The sequence below is a fragment of the Electrophorus electricus genome, chromosome 17 (assembly GCF_013358815.1).
Source record: "Electrophorus electricus isolate fEleEle1 chromosome 17, fEleEle1.pri, whole genome shotgun sequence".
Taxonomy (NCBI): Eukaryota; Metazoa; Chordata; class Actinopteri; order Gymnotiformes; family Gymnotidae; genus Electrophorus; species Electrophorus electricus.
Window position 1 is genome coordinate 10,373,760 of NC_049551.1, and position 25,385 is coordinate 10,399,144.

General features: G+C 41.4%; 2 protein-coding genes across 3 annotated transcripts; one reads left to right on the forward strand and one right to left on the reverse strand.

Moving 5' to 3' along the window:
* Positions 1-1,054: 1,054 nt before the first annotated feature.
* On the reverse strand, positions 1,055-15,886 carry fgf13b (fibroblast growth factor 13b). Of its 2 annotated transcripts, XM_027008432.2 has the most exons (6): positions 15,826-15,886; positions 15,392-15,566; positions 3,126-3,236; positions 2,930-3,033; positions 1,520-1,718; positions 1,055-1,251 (listed from the first exon to the last, which is right to left on the reverse strand). In XM_027008432.2, the coding sequence occupies exons 2-6, from the start codon at positions 15,438-15,440 to the stop codon at positions 1,115-1,117; spliced, it is 600 nt and encodes a 199-aa protein (XP_026864233.1). In that variant the 5' UTR covers positions 15,441-15,566; positions 15,826-15,886; the 3' UTR covers positions 1,055-1,114. The 2 variants fall into 2 exon arrangements, with proteins under 2 accessions (XP_026864233.1, XP_026864243.1); XM_027008442.2 differs by lacking the exons at positions 15,392-15,566; positions 15,826-15,886 and adding an exon at positions 6,422-6,736.
* A 1,360-nt stretch (positions 15,887-17,246) lies between these two features.
* On the forward strand, positions 17,247-25,289 carry f9b (coagulation factor IXb). Its single transcript, XM_027008261.2, has 8 exons — positions 17,247-17,313; positions 17,953-18,122; positions 19,408-19,432; positions 22,408-22,521; positions 22,747-22,881; positions 23,192-23,490; positions 23,797-23,923; positions 24,736-25,289. Exons 1-8 carry the CDS (start codon positions 17,247-17,249, stop codon positions 25,287-25,289), a joined length of 1,491 nt encoding a protein of 496 aa, XP_026864062.2.
* Positions 25,290-25,385: the final 96 nt, after the last annotated feature.

Sequence of the window (25,385 nt, forward strand, 5' to 3'; positions counted from 1 at the left end):
AATGAAAAAGGCAGGAAGTAAAAGGAAGACAACCTAACAAAACCACGCTAAGCAGAGATCAATACAGAGTAGTACACTCTTCCCCTGAACACATGAACACTGGTTACATTACATTCACTCCTCTTTCATTCCAGTCATCGTTCTGTGAAATCGAAGCTTTACAAATCACTCACCTCCAAACAAAGAGACAAAGGATGTCTTTGGTGTGCAGACAGACCAAACCACATTTCCATCTCAGTCACAAATTAGCAACGTGTAAAAGAAAAGCTTTGAGACGAAAGACAAAAAATGTCTCCTTAAAATGCAGGTAACAGTGATCATCTGCTACAGAATTTACTGACAGTAGAAAGAATGGTATCTCCAAAACTCTTGGGATCTCTATCTCTGTGGTCGGCGAGGGAGCATAGCAGCCACTGTCCAACTGTAGCTGTCAAAGCACAAAGATGTCTGGCTTGAGTCTCCCAGGAGAGATGAAGCAAAACACAAAACAGGTGTTTTAGAAGACGTGCGTGATGCCAGCTTGGCAGAGATAATACCCTCCGAGTCTTGAAAGAGAAGCACAGCTTGGTAGGCTACAGGCAGTACCTGATCTGCCCATGAGGAGCTGACAGTCCTCTCCATGAGGAGCAGACAGACCTGCCCATGAGAAGCAGGCAGACCTCCATATGAGGAGCAGACAGACCTCCATATGAGGAGCAGACAGATCTCCCTGTGAAGAGCAGACAGACCTGCCCATGAGAAGCAGGCAGACCTCCCAGTGAGGAGCAGACAGACCTCCATATGAGGAGCAGACAGACCTCCCAGTGAGGAGCAGACAGACCTGCCCATGAGGAGCAGACGACCCCCTACAGCAGTATAATGGCTTGGATCTCTTGGATCTTTCTCACAAAGTTGAGCAGCAGAAGATTGTAGATTTGTCGGATTTTGCACTTGTGTTCTCATCACAGTGATAGCAGGAAACAAACTGCTGAAAGCATGATGCACCCCCCCACCGTGCCCCACTCCACCCCACTCCACCCCACCCCCTCCCTGCCCCTGACCCACCCCCCTGTAAACGCTGTTGTGCTGAATTGTCAATGGTTGTTCAGCCGTGGGCCGTGGCCAGATCCCACGGTTACGTCGACTCGTTGTGGCTGAGGGTCTTGCCGCCGTTGAGCATGGCTGAGGCGCTGCGGCTCTTGGTAGGAGTGCCACTTCCTGACCGGGAGAACTCGCTCAGGTCATGGAGAGAAGGTTCTCTGTACATGGCAACTGCAATACAAAGACCGAGAATGAGGGGGTCAGAAATGTCACAAAAAGAGTGGGTGGGGGGTATTACATGTAACGCAAGCAGTGGATGTATGGATGGATGTATGGATGGATGGATGGATGCATGGATGCATGGATGGATGGATGCATGGATGCATGGATGGATGAATGGATGAATGTTTAGATGGTATGAGCTCTTTACACATTAGACAACACTAACTCCTCTGTAGATATTAATAGAGGATTAATAGAGGATTCGTAGAGGACAAACCTTTCAGAGGTTTGGGGATAAAGTGAGCGGCTGGTTTAGTCTTTTTCACATGGTTGCCCTTCATGATGTGGCCTTCTTTATTAAACCCCAGATACCAGCCACGGCCAGACTGCTGCTGCCGGTACAGCATGGAGGAGTAGGTCACATAGTAGTTCTCGAACACAGACTCCTTGAACTTACACTCTGGTGTAAAGTGTTCCTATTAAAGAGAAGGAGAGAGTAGGAGGGGGGCAGCGAAAGAGACAAATTGGGGGAAACAGATGGAGGGGGAAAAGGGACATGGAAAGAAAGAAGGATATAGGAAAGAGACAGGAAAAGAGAGGGAGAAAGAGAAGGGGGGGAAGACATGGAGTGGAGGAAGTTGTGAGTACTGTTTTTCCTAAGATTGACTACTAGCTGTCTTAGCAATTGAACAGCATTTTCATTGGATCTCTAAAAATCGGTGTAAATTCTGCTGATGGTATTGCCAGATAAGGACAATAACAGACCCATACATCATCTCTTCTCATTTTGTGGCTCACTGTTGATTACTTTTGAACGGCTATGGCAAGAACCTGTCTGGGTCCTGTTTCCTCTCGATCAATACATCTATCCTCAAGAAAATAACCTCTCATTATCAACAAGGCAACACCCAGGCACCAATACAAACAAAGCACACACATACATGCTTCAAAGGAAACAATCATAGGCACACACTACTTTCAGTATTTCCTCCACAATATTAACAGTCTCCACACCTCTTTATATTGGAAAACACTCAGCAGTGACAGATTGGCAAGGCGGACAGTTTTAAGCCACACTGTAGAGCTCAGAGTGTCTTCCAAAAGTAACAGTAACATGGCTTCGAAATGGAGATTTCCAAATGACAGGAACACTTATTGGCATAGTCCTAAATTATTTTCTATGTCATAACACATTAACTCAAAGAATAGGAGTTAGGGTGGTAGCTGTCAAAACAGAATATGCATTAGTCTGTGTTGGTGACTTTTAATAACTCCAGTGTACTTATTGGCACAGCAAAACCTTACAGCCTGTGAAGACATGATGATGCATCTTAAGCGTACTTATATGCATGCAGCTGTAAAGAAGAGAACACTTGGGGTATTATGTGGGAAAGACTACAAACGCACTAGTGAGCATATAGTCTATAAAAACTGTCAAATCCCCAATTAATATGCAATACTAAAATTACATCTTATAGAACTGAACCTGAAGTCTTTTGTATGGTCTGTATGATGTAAATGGTGTGTCTATTGTATGGCCTGTATGGTGTGGATGGCCTGTATTATATCATCTCTGCGGTGTGCTTGGTCTGTTTTTATGGTCTGTATTTGTCTGTATATGTGATCAGCCCATAGTCTCTTTGCCTCACACAGTACTCAGGAGGTACTGAGATCAGACAGCACTCACGGAGGTGTACAGATAGCCCTCGTTGTTCATGGCCAGGTAAAGCTTGGTCTGAACACCTTGGATGGCCACAACGCGCAGCCCCACAGGGATGAGGTTGAAAATAGCTGTTGAGGAAAGCACATTAAGTGAGTATGGCCTGAGAAGATGGGCGCCTCGACTCTTTCCAATACTCGTTCTTGCTGATACAGATACAAACCGTAGCTACTGTCTTCCTCCTTAGTGCCATCGATAGTCCCGTCGGCCTGGAGCTGCAGATGGAAGCCTTGTCGGCTGTAGAGCTTGGTGACTATGCCCTTGAGCTGAGGCTCTGTGTAATTCACAGAGAAAAGGATATAAGTATTAATGAATAAAGAAGAACGAAAGAACGAAAGTGCAATTGTAACGAACATTTTTTCTTACAGAATAAAGAAACAGCAGAACATTTTTAGTCAAAATTAGGATGGGGCTTTTAGTACAGACTGGGATGAGATCTTTAGGATAAAGTGGGGTAGCGTTTTTAGTAGGGATTTGGGTTGAAGTTTTTAGAAAAGGGAAACAATGATTACAGGACAGAAAAAGGAGCAGGAGAATGAGAGTCCTAAACAGCTTTGGTTTCCATAACCTGCTGAGTAGGTGATGGTAGAGTAATTTAATTCCCTAACTGACATATGCCTTTCTGAATATAAATAATAATTCCCCATTTCAAATATTAAAAAATTGAAATTGAATATCAGTGAATAAATTATTTAGACTTCATTTCTCCCACTTTGAGGGTAGAATATTTATATTTCGTGTCAGTTATACATTATTCGTGACACAAATCTTTCAGGGGGTTAGTACCAATCAACTCTCTGGAAACATGGGCGAAAACATCACCTGCCACCATAGTACAAAGTGGACAAGCTACTCTTCAGTCTTTAACATTTAATTGCTGTGGTCAACCCATTAGTTTAATACAAACAGTAATATAAATAGTATACCATAGCAACATGAGCTCATGCATAAATGCACATACATAAAGATAATTAGCTACAAAATGAAGATGATAATTACAATTTAGGTAAATGCTGTGTGATTGTGTGGTCACAACAAAAGCACCAAAGCCTGGATGCTGCATTAAGCTTATCTCTGACTCATCTATAGCACAGGGTTTGTGTGGTACGTGATACATAATCCTCACTAACCTAAAGGGAAGGTTGTAATGGATATTATTCTGACTGATGAACAACTAAGGGACAGCAACAGAAACCTAATATCCTCTTTGGTACGTTCTCTCTTACTGTGAGATAACTCCTGCCTACCAGCAACTTGCAGCTACTGCATTTTTCCTACAGCCAGTGGCATGGACATTCAGAAGGTGACTTCATCCATTAGGTGAAGGAGGAAGATGAGGATGAAGAGGATGATGATAAATAGTGAAAATATGACGACGACGATGATGGAGATGTTTTGCTGTTTTTCAGCAGCGTGATATAAAAAAAACCAAAAAACCAAAACAAAACAATGCGCGCAACACCACACCTGGCCGCCTTCGCTTTCGCTTCTTTGAGCCAAAGAGTTTGACGCGTGAGAACAAGTTGAGCCTGCTCGGTTTTTCGCAGGTCCCAATACTCTTATTGGGGCTGCTGGCGCAACGGCCGGCATTCGCCTTCTCGCGCTCCCTCGCCTGCCTCTTCTGCCGAATGAGGGAGCTGGCGATCGCTGCGGCTGTAGCCAGTTTGGCGTTCTGGTGTGGCGACGCGTCCCAGATTAAAATTCTGCGCTTTTCACCACACACAAAATAGGTTCTGTTTAAGACTGGTTCAAAACATAATGTCTTCTGTAGAAAATCAGTAATCCATGACTGCGACGTAATGCGTAACGGTTATAACACGAGTGCTCTGTTTTCAGCCAGAGATTCGGAATATTCAGATGTGTCTTAGTTTAAGAACATTGCGTTGATTTTGCCACCTCCGATTCAGCTTCTGTTTTTGCTCCTCGACATGACACGACTCTTTCGCGAGCAGCAGCAAATTAAAAAATGGTTCCTTGTCTTTCCAGGAAAAAAGCCCTGCTCTAGAAAAGGTTTCCTTACCACCCGGCTATCGCATTTGTATGGGAAAGATTTACAACACGTGGAAATCCGTGCCATCCTTGGACTGTCATGTTCCCTAATAGCAAAACTGGCGTTGTTAGGACTAAGAGCCCACTTAAGCAACGTACCGATTCAGGAAAATACTGGCACCTGTTAACACACCACGGCTCGTGAAATCGCTCATTTTTTTCCTTTGAAGAGAGATGCTTGAAGAGGTTTGTCTTCGCCTTCCAGCTTCCCAAGAGACTGTAAGCTTTATTTTCTTGGGCAAGTTCAGTCAGGTTGTCTGTGCTCTGGCATGCGATGTGTTTCCTCTGGTGGTCTCGCCTGCTTGTCGTGGCAAATGTTTTGCTTTCAGCAGCCAATATCTGCAGAAGGTTCCACAGACACGTCCCGATTCCCAAAGACCGCCCCAAAATTTAGAGGTAGTGGAACAATACCCCTTTCTAATCAAAACCAGAGGGAGACATATGAGGTAGACGCCCCTGTCGGTTTTAGCGGTACGATCCTCGCAAATTAATCAAACAACGTGTTCTTCAACGCTACGGCAGGATCCTCATCGCTGGACGCTAGACTGAACAGCGCGCGGCTCTCTGCAGCACTCTCTTCTGCACAGAGTCTCTCCTGCAGCGCCTCTTCAGCGGGCTGCATGGTGACAGACAAGCACAGAAACGTGACTGTGGTCTTCAACAAGGCGGCGTGAAAATATTAGTCCGTTCTCATGAAGCTGCGTCGTCTGTGAACATTGTAGTGCAGAGTCCAATATAACGCTTTCCTATTATGTACCTTTAAATACAGCGCATGCACAGATGTAAGATTTCTAACGAATAACTTGTACTACATGTATTACTACACAGTTAAAGCCTTAATATAAGTGTATACCCTACACTGCCATGAGGTACACCGTTCAAATCTACCCTACTATGTAAGTCTAGAATTGATCTCTATCTTTGTAATAAGTTACACCGTAGACAAAAACCCTGCGCTGCAACACACTAACACAATAAGGTTAATTGAAGCCGCCCAATGTCACATAACGCATTTCTACTGACTTACTTTTTAGGGCAAATGTGAAAAGTTGGACGGCGCCACCTATGGAAATAAAGGAAATCTAGACAGAGATGTCCTCTCCCAAAATGGGAAATTCTATATTCAAAACAAGGCCACAAAGCCCACCAAACTATCCTAACAGTAACACAAATGTTTTATAAGCCTTTGCATTATAGTCCCTCCTAGGACCTAACAGCTGCAACGCTCGCACCACGAATCTCAAAACCACGAATGTTAGTCGCGTAGGAAACGTCACATCTCCAAACGATTAACGAAAAAACCTTCTATTGCGCAGTTATACGTTTTACCTTCATTCGTTGAGCGACACACGCAAATTCAAATAAGATCACTACTACAGCTGCGGAAGACACAGAAAGCACAAAGTATACCTGAAGCTGATCTTCTTAAAGGAAATGCCATCCCTAATTTAAAAGCCTCCGGGAGAAACTCTTTCCCCCGCTAATCTTTTCGTACGCCTTCAGCTTGAACAGTAAAAGAAGAACAGGCGCTCCAAAGTTTGATACTATCCTCCCGTGTATTCTGTCCAATAACACCGGACGAACATAGTAATGAGCACAGATCATTATCGGATATTACTGACAGACCATTATGAGTTTAGAGAAGCTCATCAATGATTCATTGGACGGCATCTGTAATATTGCCAACATGTCTTAGTAAGGTGAGCAAAGGAAAAGCGACACTCATAAATATACACTTGCAGCATGCGGGTGCACGAGTCTCAGAGTGGTTTATATTTAAAAGATCCTTGATGCTACAAGTGGCAGTATATTTACAGAGTGTTTGGGTTATTTTGAAATCAGCACTAAACATATCCAAGATGAGGCTGCATATCTGAATGGTTCTGTCTAGATGAAAATGTGCTTAACCATTAAGAAGACTGGTACATTAATCAAAGGCATTATCCCTGTCACAGCATCAAAGGCGGTAAGCGCTGTGGTACATCAATCCTAACATTGCACACGTCTGGATGTTTTCTGAGCCCCTAAAGCTTCGCGCATTCTACAGCAGCTGGTGGAATTGAAGGCAGATTTGCAAAAACAGCTGACGTCATTTTGTGAGACTTCTGTTCACTCAGAGCCTAATGGCTTATTGATGTAATGAGGAACCAAGCTTGACTCAAACAGGGAGAATTGAATTAGTCTGGCTTTTCTTCCTGTTATGAAAGTGTAATTTGTAAATAAATGAAACCCAGTTTGTTGGACCACAATGCAGATATAAAGCCATCCTCCTCCACCAAAATAAAAGAGGTTACACTGTAACACAGCATTACATAAAAGAGGTTACACTGTAGCATATATCTAAGATCCTGTTCTTTAATTATGGGTCCTTTAGCATTAAATGAAAATTGTTCTGCCCCATTGTTTTATTTCGTGAAACAAGGGCTTCTTATATTATAAATAAACTTTTAATTCTTTCTCCAGCATTACTGCTATTTTCACATACTGTTTTAAAGCTTAAACAAACAAACAAAAAAACTTATGTATTTTCTACCAGAGGATAAGGTGGGGTAATCTCTGAATGGATATTCATAAATAGAAAACCTGCTTAAATTCGCAGGCCCCCAAAATAGCCAAATGCACAGGGCAGTACAGTTTTGTACAATTTGAATCGCAATGTAATGGGAAATGTGACTGGTAACTTTCTTAATATTAACTTTTCCTAAAATTTAAACACAATCTAAAAACCTCAAAAGAGGCCTGAATGCCTCTCTAGTGTTTAGTGTTTTCAAGGGAACAAATTAAATTCACCGTAATTAAATTTCATGCTGTTTTCCATTCCAGTGCTTTCCAGCAGAAAGAAAAACAACCCCACCCATCGTTTACATATTCCATTCAACCACTAGATGGTGCTAATAACAGTAATAACCAAAGGAAGAATATTTGGGTTATGGCATCTAAAGATGTTTATGTTAGTAACCGTAAAAGTCATTGTAACAAAAGCTGAAAATAGCCACCCTACCCGGGACTCCAGGCCATGGCCGACAGGAGGCAAACCTGATATCTGACCACAGAGACAGAGAGCCAACTCTCTGGGATAGCAGCCAGAGCACCGATTTAACCTTCCTAAGTAATGGTCTCCATTACACCATCCTCCCCTTTGGAGAGCGACAGTTTCCATCGCAATGCCGTCACCTCTGGGGAGGGCCCCTTTGTGCATGTCCCTCCACACACAGCTGCTTTTTCCACCAGGGCCACACCCATGGCCCTCATAAGGGGTCCTTGCTCTGGGCTACACCATCCCCTTATGGCAGGGGTTCATCTACCTGGGGAACATCACAATGGCCACATCCCAATTGTGACTCCACATATAACAAAGGCTGAGGGCAGCCACTCAACCAGGACTCAAAGCAGGACTGACAGAAGGCAAACATGACTGCTGACCACTGGACCAAAGAGCCAGCGCCCCGGCATAGCAGTCAGAGCCGCCATTTAACCTTACATTTAACTGGCTACTTTTCACACTGAATTCTAGTTATTGTAGTTATACTTTGTATATGTGTATTTAACACGAATGTATAAGACTTAAAGCATGTTAAATAATTAGGGATAAAAACTTACTACGTTTCTTTTAAAGCACTAATACACACTGAAATCATTTCAGCTTATTTTTAATACCAGGCACACAGTTTTGACTTTGTCCTCTTAGAGAGGTCAGCAACTCCAGAGGCTGTCACAGCAAGCTGTTTAGAAACAAGCCAGCTCCCAAACACACTGCACACTGCACCTGGTTGCCCCGTGCCCTGATACTGGCAGCCAGATGCTAAATGCTTCATTTCCACCGTGGCCCTTATAAAAAGACTGCAGGGGAACACAGTTATCAGCCTTATTAAAATTCAATTACCACTGGTTTGTACACCACAGTATGTAATTAAAATCAGCCATTCTCATTCCCCTACATGCAATTTATCTGAACTGCATTATCTGAATACATAACAAAAGGAACAAGCTGCAGCATGCAGAAATGTCCCTACCAAAGAAACAGTAAAACCTCCAGTTTAGGCCTGCAGCTAGAGATTATTTTAGCAATCAAGTATTCTACCAATTAAACCATTGACTAATCGAGTAATTGGATAAGAAATACTTTTGCTTTACTAAAGGGCAATAGAAGATATTCAAAAGAGAATATAAGACAGGTCTATTAAAATGAACAACTAACTGGTTTAGTTTTTAGGGAAAGCAACATTGCAATAAAAATGTTGCTTTTCCTAAAAACTAAAGGTTCACTCACATTTCCTAAATTTCACCAACATAGGGCCACTTAATATAGCCACCATTCACTACTGATAGAGTATCGTATTCAACACTGCACTCACTCACCACTAACAGGGCGTTGTATTCAACACTGCACTCACTCACCACTGACAGGGTGTCATATTCAACACTGCGCTCACTCACCACTGACAGGGTGTCATATTCAACACTGCGCTCACTCACCACTGACAGGGTGTTGTATTCAACACTGCACTCACTCACCACTAACAGGGCGTCGTATTCAACACTGCACTCACTCACCACTAACAGGGTGTCGTATTCAACACTGCACTCACTCACCACTGACAGGGTGTTGTATTCAACACTGCACTCATTCACCACTAACAGGGCGTCGTATTCAACACTGCACTCACTCACCACTGACAGGGCGTCGTATTCAACACTGCACTCACTCACCACTGACAGGGTGTTGTATTCAACACTGCACTCACTCACCACTGACAGGGCATCGTATTCAACACTGCACTCACTCACCACTGACAGGGTGTTGTATTCAACACTGCACTCACTCACCACTAACAGGGCGTCGTATTCAACACTGCACTCACTCACCACTGACAGGGTGTTGTATTCAACACTGCACTCACTCACCACTGACAGGGCATCGTATTCAACACTGCACTCAGTCATTACTGACAGGGTGTCGTATTCAACACTACACTCACTCACCACTGACAGGGTGTCGTATTCAACACTGCAATCACTCACTACTGGCATGGTGTCATGTTCAACACTACACCCATTCACTACTGACAGTGGATCCACTTTCAAACTTCAAACACTCACTACTCAGAGCGTGTCAAATTGAGCATCCATTCACAGTATGCCTGACATGTGTTTGTTAGTAACTGTTTGAATAACCAGTGAACACAAACTCCTCACCGTTGGTTAAACCCAAGCCATCCATGAAACAGTCCAGTAAAACCTGAAATTATTTACTCAGACTATAATAATGAATATAATAATGAATTAATTACAACTTACACTGACTGTAGAAGCTATGGCAGTCCCTTAGTTAGAGCTAGAGAAACTCAGACTGAAGTTAGTAAACTTGCTTTAAAATGTTCCAGTGTACACGGAATGTTTAATTAATTCACTGCTATTTATTTACACTGGCATTGCTATAGAGAAGTACATTTGGGGATCCAGCAAAGTCAAAGTCTAAGTCAAAGTCAAATTCAAATTCAGATCAACTTTATTGTTATTCACACCATACAGGGAGAGCACGGCTGAGCAAGATTGTGTTTCCTGAGTTCCAGTGTGTGTTCACATAGCGCAAGACATGACATAGATGCAAGACATAAAACAAGGACCTAGACATGTGCACATGGACGATGTAGCTTTACAGTCCAGTAATAGTACAGATGACATAATTTATATTATGATGAACTAAAATAAGTTATGTTGGGATCAGTACAATAGAAAAAATATAGCCATCAATGGGACTATACATAAATATAGATACTGAATGTTGAGTATAAATATAAATAAATATGTACTCTATGCAATATATATTGCATTCTATCAGAAGGATTTTTACACAATTGTTTAAAATAAGTATATATGTGCTCTATTGTAAATGTATATTGCACTCAAACAGAAGGATTTTGTTGCGGTATTTATACACAGTAGTGTTTTGTACAATATTCACAATATTTCACATATTTTCATATTCGCAGAGGTGGTCATATTGCACTTTCCCAGTAGTAATACAGAGCCCATGAGTGTATGTGTTTATTTAGCGTATGGCTGTTCATTGAGTTGAGAGTTCCTTATTTAAGAGAGTTTAGAATTCTAATGGCTTATGGGTAGAAACTCTTCTTTAGTCTGGTGGTCTTACACTTCAAGCTACGGTAGCGTTTGCCAGAGGTAGGAAACAGTCTGTTAGCAGGGTTGGTAAAGTCTCTGACTATCTTGGTGGCTCTGTTGTGACAGCGTGTGAGGTCAGAGTCTTGCAGGGACATTTGTGAGGATCTGGGGAGTTTCTCCGCTGTCTACCACTCTCTGGAGGCACTTCTGGTCTGCAACTGAGCAGTTTCCATACCAGCCTGAGATGCTGCTGGTTAAGATGCTCTCTATGGTGCCTCTGTAGAAGGATGAAAGGATGGCAGATGGGAGGTTTGTCCTTATCATCCTGTGCAAGAATGAAGCCATTGTTGTGCCTTCTTGACAAATAATGTGGGTGTTCCAAGACAGGTAGTTTGTGATGTGAAACCCCAGGAACTTGATGCTCTTTACAAATTCTACTGTGCTGCCATGGATTATAAGTGGAGAATGTTCTGCATGCCTCTTCCTGAAGTCGATTTCTTCTGTTTTATTTACGTTCAGTGTCAGGTGGTACTTTTCACACCAACCAACATTCTGGCTTGCTTCCTGTCTGTAGGGCTGAGTCATCATCATCATAGCTGATGAGGCCCACCACTATTGTGTCCTCTGCAAACTTGATTATGTAGTTTGTGTTGAACGTGGTTTCACAGTTGTGCGTCGGCTCAAGATACACCCGCGGGACACCTGTGATTATGCTGATAGTTCCTGAGGTGTTAGCTCCCATCCGTACTGCCCGGGGTTTGTCAGCGAGGAAGTCCAAGATTCAGTTGCGTAGTGGGATACTGATGCCTAATGAGCTGAGTTTCTTCATCAGGTGTTGGGGGATGACTGTGCTGAAGGAGGAGCTGAAGTTGATGAAGCGCATCCACACACAGCTGTTCTTGGTCTTTAGGTGGGACAGGCTCAGTGAAGTGCTGTTGCTATGGCATTGTCTGTGGAGTGGTTGGGGTGGTATGCAAATTGGAGCTGATCAAACATTGCATGTAGTGCTATGCAACATATCCAGTAAGTGGCACTGTATGATCTGGAACCCAGACAAATTTTCTGGACTCTTCTCTTTTAGAATGATGATTTTCCAGAATGTGCAGCAAAACAGTTCATCGCACTTGGTTTGTAAAGGAGACTGCTCTGTCCACTCTGTCTGCTCTATGCTCAGAGGAACTGAATGTACTTCTTGCCATCCACAACTGTGTACACTTCAAAATATCCAACAGAACATCAGATATGAAAAGAAGATGAAATATTAGGAAATGAACAATATGTTTACTACACACACAATAATACACAATAGCACACACACACACACACACACACACACACACACACACACAAATGCATGTACAGGTTATATGTCCCAGACCAAACAGCTTTCTTGATTCTTGGTTTCCCCTGAACCGCCCTCTCATATTGCCTGCCACCCCCCCCCCCCCAAAAAAAAAAAAAAAATCATATTAATGAATGCAGTCTGCAAAGATTATAGAATAATGCATGTTGTCCTGGTGTTTTAATAAATGACAAGCCCTATTACAATGTACAGTCTATACTGACATCTAGTGGCAAAGTGATGCATGTTGAATGTTTTTTGCTGTAACTTACTGCGTACTAAATATGCACTAATATCACTGACACACACTGCTGCTGGTATTCTCTTAGACAAGACTACACCTAGTCATTTTATGAGAATGCATCCTGATAAGAGTTTAACCACATACATTTACACTTGGTAGTCTAAAGTATCTCTGGTTAATCACTTTGAAGACGCAAATCAGCTCATCTATAACTAACTGCTTGTGTTTTTCCTATTTCCCAAGTTTTCCTGCTATGCAAAAGATGGCTGCTGCCTCAAATTACATTTTTGCATCGTGTCATGCATTCCTTTAAACTTAGAAGAAAGCACTAGCTCCAGCAGTCGATGTTAACAAGGAAACGCCTGGTTAGGCTAATTAACACAGAGGTGACCCTGGTCACAGCTGTCTACAGATCAATACTGTCCACAGATCAATGAGTGCAAGAATGGTCATGGATGACATGTGTTGTGATGTGCTGTATTGGGCTTTGTTTGGTTGTGGAATGTGGCTTGAAAAGCTGGAGGCATAGTGATAGAAAAATCAGGAGCACCTTTCTGGAGCAAAAAGGACTCTGCTGATACAAGGCTGCTGTATAGTTGATATATATGGACGTTTTGTAAAAAAAAAAAAAAAAAATTGTGGGCAAGTCCTCAGTGCTAGACCTGCGAATTAGACCCAGTCCCCGACTCTGACAGTGGCCATGTCAAACAGGATGTATCACTGTGTCCTTTACCCATGAATCAAAATTAACTTTAAGTAGAATTTGCATTAACAGTATGTAAAACCAATACATCTAATTTCTTCAGTGGATTTAATAGATATAATTTGCAGTGAGCTTCTGAAGAAACATTTGTAGGTAAATTCAGTTGGCTTAAGCAGTCTGGATGGTGAAGGCAGGAGTTTTCAGCTTCCACTTGGTCTAAGAGCTTTACAGGGTAACATGGACAGGGACCGCACAGACTGTCTGACTCTACTGGGACATCTGGACAGCGACTACATGGGCTGTCTGACTCTACTGGGACATGTGGACAGCGACTACATGGGCTGTCTGACTCTACAGGGTCATGTGGACAGCGACTGCACAGGCTGTCTGACTCTACAGGGTCATCTGGACAGCGACTACATGGGCTGTCTGACTCTACAGAGTCATGTGGACAGCGACTGCACAGGCTGTCTGACTCTACAGAGTCATGTGGACAGCGACTGCACAGGCTGTCTGACTCTACAGAGTCATGTGGACAGCGACTGCACAGGCTGTCTGACTCTACAGGGTCAGACTGCACAGGCAGTCTGTCTAAAGTAATTAAAAGTTACACACCCAATTAAAGTGTCCTGACACCACTTTATTCTGTAGTTTATAGGCTACTCTACTTTTCCATGAGGAATAAACTTTAATGAGTTTCATAAGTAACACTTTAATCAAACTTAATCCCATTCACAGCCATATATAGTCCTCTCTAGTCTCATGGGAACGCAGACATGGTTTACTGTATAAGCCAAGCACCCCATCTTATATATATATATATATATATATATATATATATATATATATATATATATATATATATATATATATATATATATATATATATATATATATATATATATATATATATATGTGTGTGTGTGTGTGTGTGTGTGTGTGTGTGTGTGTGTGTGTGTGTGTGTGTGTGTGTGTGTGTGTGTGTGTGTGTGTGTATGTGTGTGTGTGTGTATTATATTCCTGAGGAGATAGATCTCTGGCTGTAATAAGTCTGTGTAAACAACTTTGAATTGCTGCTATGTAAATAAATTTGTCTAGCCTATTACAAATAGTCTTGAATTATCCAAAATAGCCTTGAATTATGCAATAAATTTATAACAATAGCTTAATTATTTATATATAATATAAAGAATTTTATTAGAATATAATATAATTAAATTATATATAGAAAATTTGCATATTTATATAAGTAATCACATTTGGTATTCATATTTAAAAACAGCAGTATAAAGCTACTAGGGACAAGGAAAAACACAGCATTCCCGGTGCTTTCAACATGCCTCGCAACCTCTTCGTCTCCATGGCAATGGTGCTGAGCCAACATCGCGAATGGAGAGCAGACTGCATAATCTAGCCAGGCTTATTTCCCAGAAAAGGAATAAATCTGTGTTTAATTGTAGACAGCCCTTATCGTGGACGGAATCGCAGCTTTGCCATTGGTATAACTTTACCAAACCACAGGATTTCACACTACATCAACGAACGAAATGAGTGGTGGCAAATGTCACTAGAAGCGTAGTAGCCCACACGACTATAAAAAGGGGATTTAAAGTGACCGCGTCACGTCTCCGGACTATTAAATATATTTATTTAAAAAAATGTAACTTCATGTGAGTGATGCATAGCCTAATCATCTAACCAAAATACAAAATGTGACTGTTTTTTACTGACAGAATATGAATCGATATTTTTTATGGTTTCTCAAGCGACGTCTAATATCGGTCCACTAAATCAAATCTCCCACAACCTAAGACACCGTCCTCTTATTCAAACGCCATTTATCAAAATCATTATAAAACACCCTCCCCATAAGAAAAGGTGGCTCTTCTTTATGAAAGTAAATTTTCGATAGAATATAAAGTCGCATGTCAGTGGATTTGGTGTCAAAGAGCGTTTTTAATGGCTTACCCTTGGTTGCCTCCTTGTCTTCTTTCGCCTTTGCCGCTTTCCCGCTCATAGATCCCAGTTTGGAAATACAATTCCGGACAATGACTTACACCAAATCGGCCACCATTTAAAACTGGCTCTTCAATTCAACACTGGCTAACCTCTCCTTAAAGGCACCAGCTTCCACCTGCCAGCGCTGTTGAAAGCACAGTAAGAGCCATCACTGTAAACTACATTTCTGGAATTGAAAGTGTCTTGCTACGGATATTTAATTTACAATTAAAGCAGACCTAATATAATCGAACTTACAAAATTACATGCACATTATTTTTAAGCTAATAAGCTTTATTATATAGGCTATGTGAAAACACTCTACTACGGTTTGCCGCTATAACTACTATCATCTTTGACATGCATCATGTTCGCTTTGTTACAGTGAACCAAAGACGGTATACCAAGCGTGGCGTGTCACCGCGTGCAATTAACAAAAATGCCAAACGTTTGCAGTGCAAAAACACCGCACCTCTTCCACTGATGATTTGTGAGCGTCTAATTTAGGGTTAACCGTCTCTGTACGCCGCTGAGGACATGCGCCTTGTGACATATCCAGGGGAACACATGGTGAGGTTTGGCTACGTTCCGGCTACGCACTATTATGGTCATGCTGACTCCCAACACTTCAGTTCGTGAGAAATTAGGTCTTGGTTCCACTTTCTGCTTAGGAACACCCTGGTGACATTTGTACAAAAGCTATTTTCCACTTTAGGACAGTACCCAGCAACAGTCGAATTAACATTATAACATTATACTTCATGAACTCTCTATTTTGCCCAGACTTTGGTGTTGCATTACTTTGTGCCGTGTCTTTGGGAAATGTACTGCACAGCATGAATAGCAGGAGTAAAGAAAATCGCTGTGCCAAAAATGTGAGAGTACGAAACGCACTGTGAAAGAAGGGGAAAGGGATATTCTACAATATTTTTCTTTCTCGATGAGTAAGACCTGACTGTCTTGAGAAACAGTAGAACAAATCAACTGTGGTGGTGACTTGTAACTATAGTGGTGACTTGTAACTGTGGTGGTGACTTGTAACTATAGTGGTGACTTGTAACTATGGTGGTGACTTGTATGGAATGTACTAGGCTTACAGTCTAATAAAAGGAATTACTCTCCATGCTGGAAAGCCACGGACAGTCATTCACAGGCGTGTGCTCTGATCACTCCATCAGTCCTTCAGTGTCTACACTTAAAATTTAACTGCGCTTCTATGCCGCATTTAGCGGTAACTAATTTTGTGAGAAATTTTACTGTTGCTGTTTATTAAAACCCAAGAGAATTAGGTCCTGTAGCTTCACGTGCTAAAGTCTTTAATTTACACCAAAGAAACCACCAAGACGTTGCTAAAGTCCTTATATTTTGCCAAAGTTTGTTGGATATTTTACTGGATAGAGTCCGTAATATGGTGCATATGCGCAATCTGTTAAAAAATAAAAATAAAAAAATTAGCTTGTGTTCACCACATTAGAATATTAAGTAGCAGCTGCTCAACAGGCAGTCATGTAATGACTAGGATTTTAAAATAATTGCAATCCAAACTCATTCAAAATGACTACATGAAAAAAACTAATTGTTTTACATATTAAAAATATATTATATCCAGATGTAGGAGTATAAAAATATACACATACAGAGAATTTTACTTGTGGAATTGTTTGTGTTATTTCCCAAATGTTTGGAATGTAGACACTGTGATGAGCAATTATTGATTCATCCAGCCAGTGCAAACACAGCTGTACTGGACTTTAGAGCTGAAGTCTGTGTGACTTCACTGGTGCATCAGTGTTGGGCTGAACATAATTTTTCAGTTGTAGGAAAAATGGAGAAGATGTATCTACTGATTTTAATATGCGGAGTTCTACATGAAACATGGTTCACTTCTGAAGGTATGGGTAATATTACTTTATCTTGATTCTCTGTCATAAATCACTTATAATGCATTTACTTATTTACCTGTACTTATTAAATTATACTTCACAAACCAAAGTTCCGAGGAATTTAATGAAGAACCCAAACCTATGTTGTTATTTTATATTTACAAATCTTTTCAAGTAAAATGAAGCTTTTAAGACTTTCTTGCACAGATTGTCTGTGGACCATGTTACAGTGCTCATCCTCAGGCTGTGGTTCTGCTTTTGTCTTTTACATCTCCATGGAGACAGTTATCTGCTCACTGGACTCTGTTCTACAACCATGCTATTAATTTGTGTTGCTTAACAAGTGGGATTTGGGACAATGAAATGAAACATACAATTTCCTTTAATCTATCCTGTTAATATGAAATATAACATATTTTGTTCAAATATATTTTGCATTAATTAAAAGTATTTTTCAGTTTCATAGTAAAATGTATTATCTAGGATCTGTATATATTGTTGTTTTTGTTAGAGTCTTTAGCAGTATTACCCTTTAAATGTTAGATGCATACCACTTATAGCACTGCTAGCAAGAAATATTCAGATATAGAGTAAAGGCTAATGCATATAAGCCTTCTTAACAGCACTTCTTTGTCTGACTCTGTGTAGCTGCAGTGTTCCTGTCCAGAGAGGCCGCAGGTTCTGTGCTGGCCAGACAGAAGCGCTATAACACAGGAGCATTTGAGGAGTTAAAGAAGGACAATCTGGAGCGAGAGTGCTTGGAGGAGAAATGTAGCCTAGAGGAGGCGCGTGAGGTGTATGAGGACAACGAGAAAACGGTGAGTGATAACTATTCCAGGCACTGCCACAGAGTATTACAAAGGAAGCAGCAGTGTATGACCCACAGAGTGAGAAGTGTGGAGGCATATGAAAGTATGGAGGGATATAATGGTGCTAGGCATGTGCCAGTGTGGAGGGATATGATAGTGTTAGGGATGTGACAGTGTGGAGAGATATGATAGTGTTAGGGATGTGACAGTGTGGAGGGGTATGATAGTGTTAGGGATGTGACAGTGTGGAGGGATATGATAGTGTTAGGGATGTGACAGTGTGGAGGGATATGATAGTGCTAGGCATGTGCCAGTGTGGAGGGATATGATAGTGTTAGGGATGTGACAGTGTGGAGGGATATGATAGTGTTAGGGATGTGACAGTGTGGAGGGATATGATAGTGTTAGGCATGTGCCAGTGTGGAGGGATATGATAGTGTTAGGGATATGCCAGTGTGGAGGGATATGATAGTGTTAGGGATGTGACAGTGTGGAGGGATATGATAGTGTTAGGGATATGATAGTGTTAGGCATGTGCCAGTGTGGAGGGATATGATAGTGTTAGGGATGTGCCAGTGTGGAGGGATATGATAGTGTTAGGCATGTGACAGTGTGGAGGGATATGATAGTGTTAGGCATGTGACAGTGTGGAGGGATATGATAGTGTTAGGCATGTGACAGTGTGGAGGGATATGATAGTGTTAGGGATGTGACAGTGTGGAGGGATATAATAGTGTTAGGCATGTGACAGTGTGGAGGGATATGATAGTGTTAGGGATGTGACAGTGTGGAAGGATATAATAGTGTTAGGGATGTGACAGTGTGGAGGGATATAATAGTGTTAGGCATGTGACAGTGTGGAGGGATATGATAGTGTTAGGGATGTGACAGTGTGGAGGGATATAATAGTGTTAGGGATGTGACAGTGTGGAGGGATATAATAGTGTTAGGGATGTGACAGTGTGGAGGGATATAATAGTGTTAGGGATGTGACAGTGTGGAGGGATATAATAGTGTTAGGGATATGACAGTGTGGAGGGACATGACAGTGGGGAGTATGACTGTATAACTATTTGAATATAACTGTATACTGTTGTTATAACGATTGTAATGAGTGAATATGACTGCATGACTAGATTTGTCCTAGTGACTGTGTAGTGAGTGAATATGACTATGGTTGTCCTATCGGCTATGTGGTGAATGAACATCACTGTATGACTAGGGTGGACCTAGCAACTGCATTACCTGCTTTGCCCTACTGCGCAACTTGATATGTTCTTTTTTTTTTTTTCAGAGGGAGTTCTGGGTCGGTTATACTGGTAAGCACTTATTATAGCTCAGATGTGTATTTGTGTGTGAATATCAGGGTCATAAAGTGGGCATACTACCCCCACCCCCAATTATGTATAACCTTAAATTATTGTTTGGATTCCAAAATACAGCTCAGCCATCCTCAAAATGAAACTACAGTCGACGAAACAAAAGTGTCGTGCATGCTGCAGGCTAGATGTTGGCCAAACCTGCAGCCCATTTTACACCAGACGCAGTAACAAAATTAAGTATTTTTGATATATCATGCAATCTTGGCCCATAATCAAAACCAAAATTAGCTAACCTAGGTTATATTTTTACTCAATAAAACAAACCTCTAGACTAGGTCTAGAGTTAAGTTAAAGGTCTAGAGATTTTCTTCATTTTTTACTGTTAGTTTGTATTTGAACTTTTAGCTTTTTGAAGGAAAACTATAACAAAACTACTCAGGACAGAGGCTGCTTTAGATTAAATCATGCAGCAATAATACAGTCACTGTTACTGAGTTGTTAACTCCTTATTCCCATTGTCACTGTGGGAATGTTTTTCATTGTGTCCCTATACAAGCATATTACCATAGTGAGTCACGATCGGAGTGAAATAGTAATGGTGTATTTACATTGCAGCAAAGCAGAACTCATTTTACCTCCTTTTGTCTGAAATATTTGATGCTCCTGGTCTGATAAACTTGCTGGTACCTGTAGTAACATGTCCCAAAAGTGTCCAGCAGGAGGCTAAACAAGTTTCACTTTGCTATAATGTAAATGTACCGTAAGTTAGTATGTACATAGACAGAAACCTTTTCCTAGTAATGTCGTAGCCCCTTCTACCTAACATTGAGAAGGGCCTGGCTGCTACAGACTAGCCCCTCTAGGTAAAATCATTAATTTAATTGGTCACATTTCCTGTCAATTCATTAATAGGTTTACATTACAGAACCCTTCAAAATATCAAAAGGGGCATGTACACATACACTGTAGAGTCCGGTATTAATGATCAGTTTTGATTAGTAATACACTTGGCTAGAAATACTTCCAGTAATAACTAAGAATAAATTAATAGGTTAATGTTTTTGCGCTTTATTTATGACATTTGTTTAGACTATTTTCCCATCAACTTTGTTACCCCTTGTCTTAAGGGTTAGAAGGGCTTGACTGCATACCACTGATAAATATACAGTTGTGGCCAAAAGATGAGACTGACAAATTGTTTTTCACAAAGTTTACTGCCTGTTTTTTTAGATCCTTTTGTCAGATGTGGTATAGTGAAATACAGTTATAAGCATTTCATAAGTTTCTTAACCTTTTGACAAATACGTCCAGTTTAAGCAAAGACTTAATATTTACAGTGTTGACCCTTCTTTTTTAAGACTTCTGCAGTTTGCCTTGGCATGCTGGATATCAGCTCCTGGGCAAAATTTTAACTGATGGCCATTCTTGCCTAATCAGTGCTTGGAATTGATCACAGTTTCTGTGTTTTAGTTTGTCTACCCTCTTTCTGAGGATTGACCACAGGTTCTCAATTGGATTGAAATCTGGGGATTTTCCTGGCCATGGACCCATAATTTCAATGTTTTGTTCACCGAGCCACTTTTGTTATCACGTTTGCCTTGTGACATGGTGCTTCATCATGCATGTTCATCACCAAATTGCTCCTGGATAGTTTGGAGAAGTTACTCTTGGAGGATGTTTTGATATCATTCCTTATTCATGGCAGTGTTCTTAGGCAATATTTTGAGCAAACCCACTCCCTTGGATGAGAAGCAACCCCACACATGAATGGTCTCAGGATCCCTCACTGTTGGCATGACACAGGACTCATGTTAGCGCTCACCTTTTCTTCTCCGGACAATCATATTTCCAGATATCTCAAACATATCTTTACCCCAGTCCTCTGCAGTCCAATCCCTATACTTCCTGCAGAATGTCAGTATGACGTTTTTTTCTTGGAGAGAAGTGGCTTCTTTGCTGCCCTTTTTGACACCTTTGCCCCACTGTGTGTGCAGATGTCCACACACCTGCCTTCTGCTATTCCTGAGCAAGCTCTGCACTGGTGGTGACCCGATCCTGTAGCTGCATCCTCTTTAGGAGATGATCCTGTTGCTTTCTTGACTTTCTTGGGTGCCCTGAAGCCTTCTTCATTGCAATTAAACTTCTCTCCTTGAAGATCTTGATGATTTAATAAATGGTTATTTTAGGGGCTATCTTACAAGCAGCAATGTCCTTGCCTGTGAAGCCCTTTTGATGCAATGCAATGATGACTGCACATTTCCTTGGAGGTAACTGTGGTTAAAAGAAGAAAACTTCAAGCAAGCTTCAACCCTTTTAAAGCAACTAGTCTGTTCTTCTAATTAGCATGACAGAGTGATATCAGATGCCTTGTCCTCGTTAACACTTTCTCCTCAGCTAATGAGATCACTGAAATTATGTTAGCAGGCCATTTTGTGGCAGAGCTGAAATGCAGTGGCTGGAATGCAGTAATGTTTGTGATTAAATTCATTTTCATGGCAAGGAAAGACTTTGTAATTAATTGCAATTCATCTGATCACTCTTCACAATATAGAGTTAATGCAAATTGCCACCATAAAAACCGAAGCAGCAAACTTTGTGAAAACCAAAATTTATGCTCGTCTCAAAACTTGTGGCCATGACTCTATATGCATGGAGTGCATGGAGATTAAGGTGTTTATCAGTATAACCTTTCCTGTTATGTAGCAACATGGTAATATGAATAAATGCCTATAGTCTATCAGCACCGGTTATATTTTGTGCGGGGGTGCAAGTGGCCTTCTACCTACTTCCTTTTGTATGGAAGTATCAGGTTAGATGCTTGGGCCAATAGGAGGGCCTAGTGTTTTCGGTGGTCTGCTGTGTCTCTGTACAGGTGACTGGTTCACTGTCTGCTGTGTCTCTCACATGGTAACCAATGTCTGTCTGTTGTGTCTCTCAGATGGTGACCAGTGTCTGTGTATTGTGCATTTCAGATGGTAACCAGTGTCTGTCATCTCCCTGCCTGAATAATGGAAAATGTGAGGATGGAATGAGTGCTTATGTCTGTTGGTGCCCACCCGGTTTTCACGGGAAAAACTGTGAGTTAGGTAAGATCAGCATTGTGTGTATGTGTGAGAGAGAGTTCCTGTAATAATCCTGTACAAAATCACCTATTACAATGCACCCATATATTTTATGCTGGTATTGTACTGTCAAATTCATTTAATAATTTGTTTTTAAATTTTCCTATAACAGCCTTTATTAATCAGGATCTGCCTGTGATGCTATGAGCCCCTGTCTGTTTTAAGCAGTATGTGTTGGTTGTTGTGCAGAGATGGCGAGACTATGTCAGGTGGATAATGGGGGCTGTATGCAGTTCTGTATGGTGGATAAGACGTATGGCACCATCTGTGACTGTGCTGATGGTTACAGGCTGGCTGAGGACAACAGGAGCTGTGAGCCTATAGGTAACTGCTTCACATACATCACTCATTTCATTATGGTATGCTTTACTGTACGGCAGTATGAAACATCAGCTATGAATCATAACAAAACAGCAATAAAGCTCATTGGAAAACATCTGTATATAAAATAAAGTTGTTAATATATTAGTATTTTTCTATATTTTTATTTTTATTTTATTTATATATTGTTATTCCTGCATATGGCTTATAAATTAGTGGATTTTCATCAAATACACACATCACAGGTTGAAAATTATATACTAGGTGCAGTTTAGCGTCAGTGATGTGTTTTTTCTGAATGCGTGTTTGGTAGTGAATTTCCCATGCGGTCGTTTGGGGAAGGAAATTGCTACCGCTCTGGATTCATTTCGATCCATCAATGAAGAAAATGTCCAACAAACTCAGTCTGTCAACCATCCAAACATGACAGAGAGAAATCACACAGCACCCATCAACACAACCCAAGCAACACTTAGTAGCGCCCCCTCTCAGCCAACAAAGGCTCAGCCCTGGCCTTTCTTCCCCACGCTGCCCACAATCAAAAACCAAACCAACAACCAACATCGTATTGTCGGGGGGAGTGAAGCATTACCTGGGGAGATTCCATGGCAGGTAGTATACATGCATTTGAGCATGCCTGTGTGTGTGGCTGTGTGTGCATGTTTACAAGTTTTTTCATTTAAAAAAAAGAAAAAAGAAAAAAAAAAGAGCATTATTTTTCAATGGTTTTATTTATGTAGCATTGAAATGTAGCATGTCATCCATTGTAAGATGCTGAACTAGACCAGCAGTTCAGAACTGCCTGTAGGCACTGAGTTGGCATTTAATTCCATCCAGAAGTGATGATGTTCTATGTTTACAAAGAAAAACGGGGTCATGTAAGTTTCAATGGGTAGCTATTCTGTCTCACCACACCAGGTGGCGCTCATCGTCAAGATAAGCAATATAACATTCTGTGGCGGGGCTCTCCTGAGTGATGTGTGGGTCATCACAGCCGCCCACTGTCTCGATGAGGTGAAGATTGGACAGTTTCATGTCAGAGTTGGTAAGAGCATGCCTGTAACGTCTTGTCCAGTGCCCCTCACTAGAAGGTTCTATGGCTACGTTCAAATTACCAACCTGAAGTGAATCAAATTCTTTTTTTTCTTTTTTTTTTGCCTTTGTCTTTTCATATCAGATTTGAGTCACGTCCATATGTGGTCCTGGACTGGATTTGCATCTGATTCATGACCATGTGACTTGAATGAGAACAGTCAGATCATAAATGCACAGGGCTTTCTGCCTATACGTGTGCACTTAGAACTGTTGTTGACAAAACAACGATGGGGGAGAGCTGTGAAACCATGAACTGATTATCATCCTCCAGAGCAAAATGGGATGTATATGCGAACTACTAGCACATCCATTTTGTGTTTTTAATACCATGTCATCTCACAAATGATATTTTTATTGTTGGTGGCAAGGGTGATCTGACACAGGTGACAATATCAATGTGTGCATGATGCATGGACAGATGGTTTTACATTACAGATTGATATGGGTCACTTGCAATGAATGCAAACTGTCAAGATGTCAACTGTCAAGGCTACGTTCACATTATAAACCAGATTGTTCAATTATGATTTTTTGCTCCGATCATATTTGCCTGTCATTCCAAGTTTCATGAATGCTAAGAACATAGTCTTTTAGCTGAGGGTTTTCCTTTAAAGCATATTAACTGCAGGGATAAGCAGTTATTTTGGGTTCCCTGTCTTAGTTCCTTGTCTGTGATTATCAGCTAGAAATGGTTTGTGTGACAGTTTCTCAGTTCCAGAGCCACAAGCACAGCCAGGCTCATCTTCTTTCATCCCTCTGCAGGGGAACATAATGTCAAAGAACCAGAGGGAAGAGAGAGTGATCATGAAATAGCTGAACACCATGTACATTCCAACTACAACTTCCAGCGTAGCTACAACCATGACATTGCCCTGCTGAAACTCCAAACACCGGTCAAATTCTCTTACTACGCCCTACCGATCTGCCTGGGTCCCATACACTTCACTGAGAAACTGCTGAGCATTGTGCCTCATTCCCTAGTGAGTGGTTGGGGCAGAATTCGCTTTGGAGGGAAGGAGTCTGACACACTGCAGAAGGTTGAGGTTCCCTTTGTGGACCGCACTGAGTGCAAAAGCAGTGCTCAGATTTCCCGCTTCATGTTCTGTGCTGGATACAGCACCATCCGTAAGGACTCGTGCCAAGGAGACAGTGGAGGCCCACATGCTACCAGCTACCGTGATACCTGGTTCCTTACCGGCATCATCAGCTGGGGGGATGAATGTGCCAAGGAAGGCAAGTATGGCATCTATACACGTGTGTCCAAATACATGACCTGGATTACCAACATCACTGGAATCAGAGCAGGTTCCTCTTGATCAAAATAAATAGTTTTCCCAACTGTAGACCAGTACCCACACCCTCAGCAAAAATGAAATGAGTCTTTTGTCTTTTATATCTTTGGTCTGAGCAGA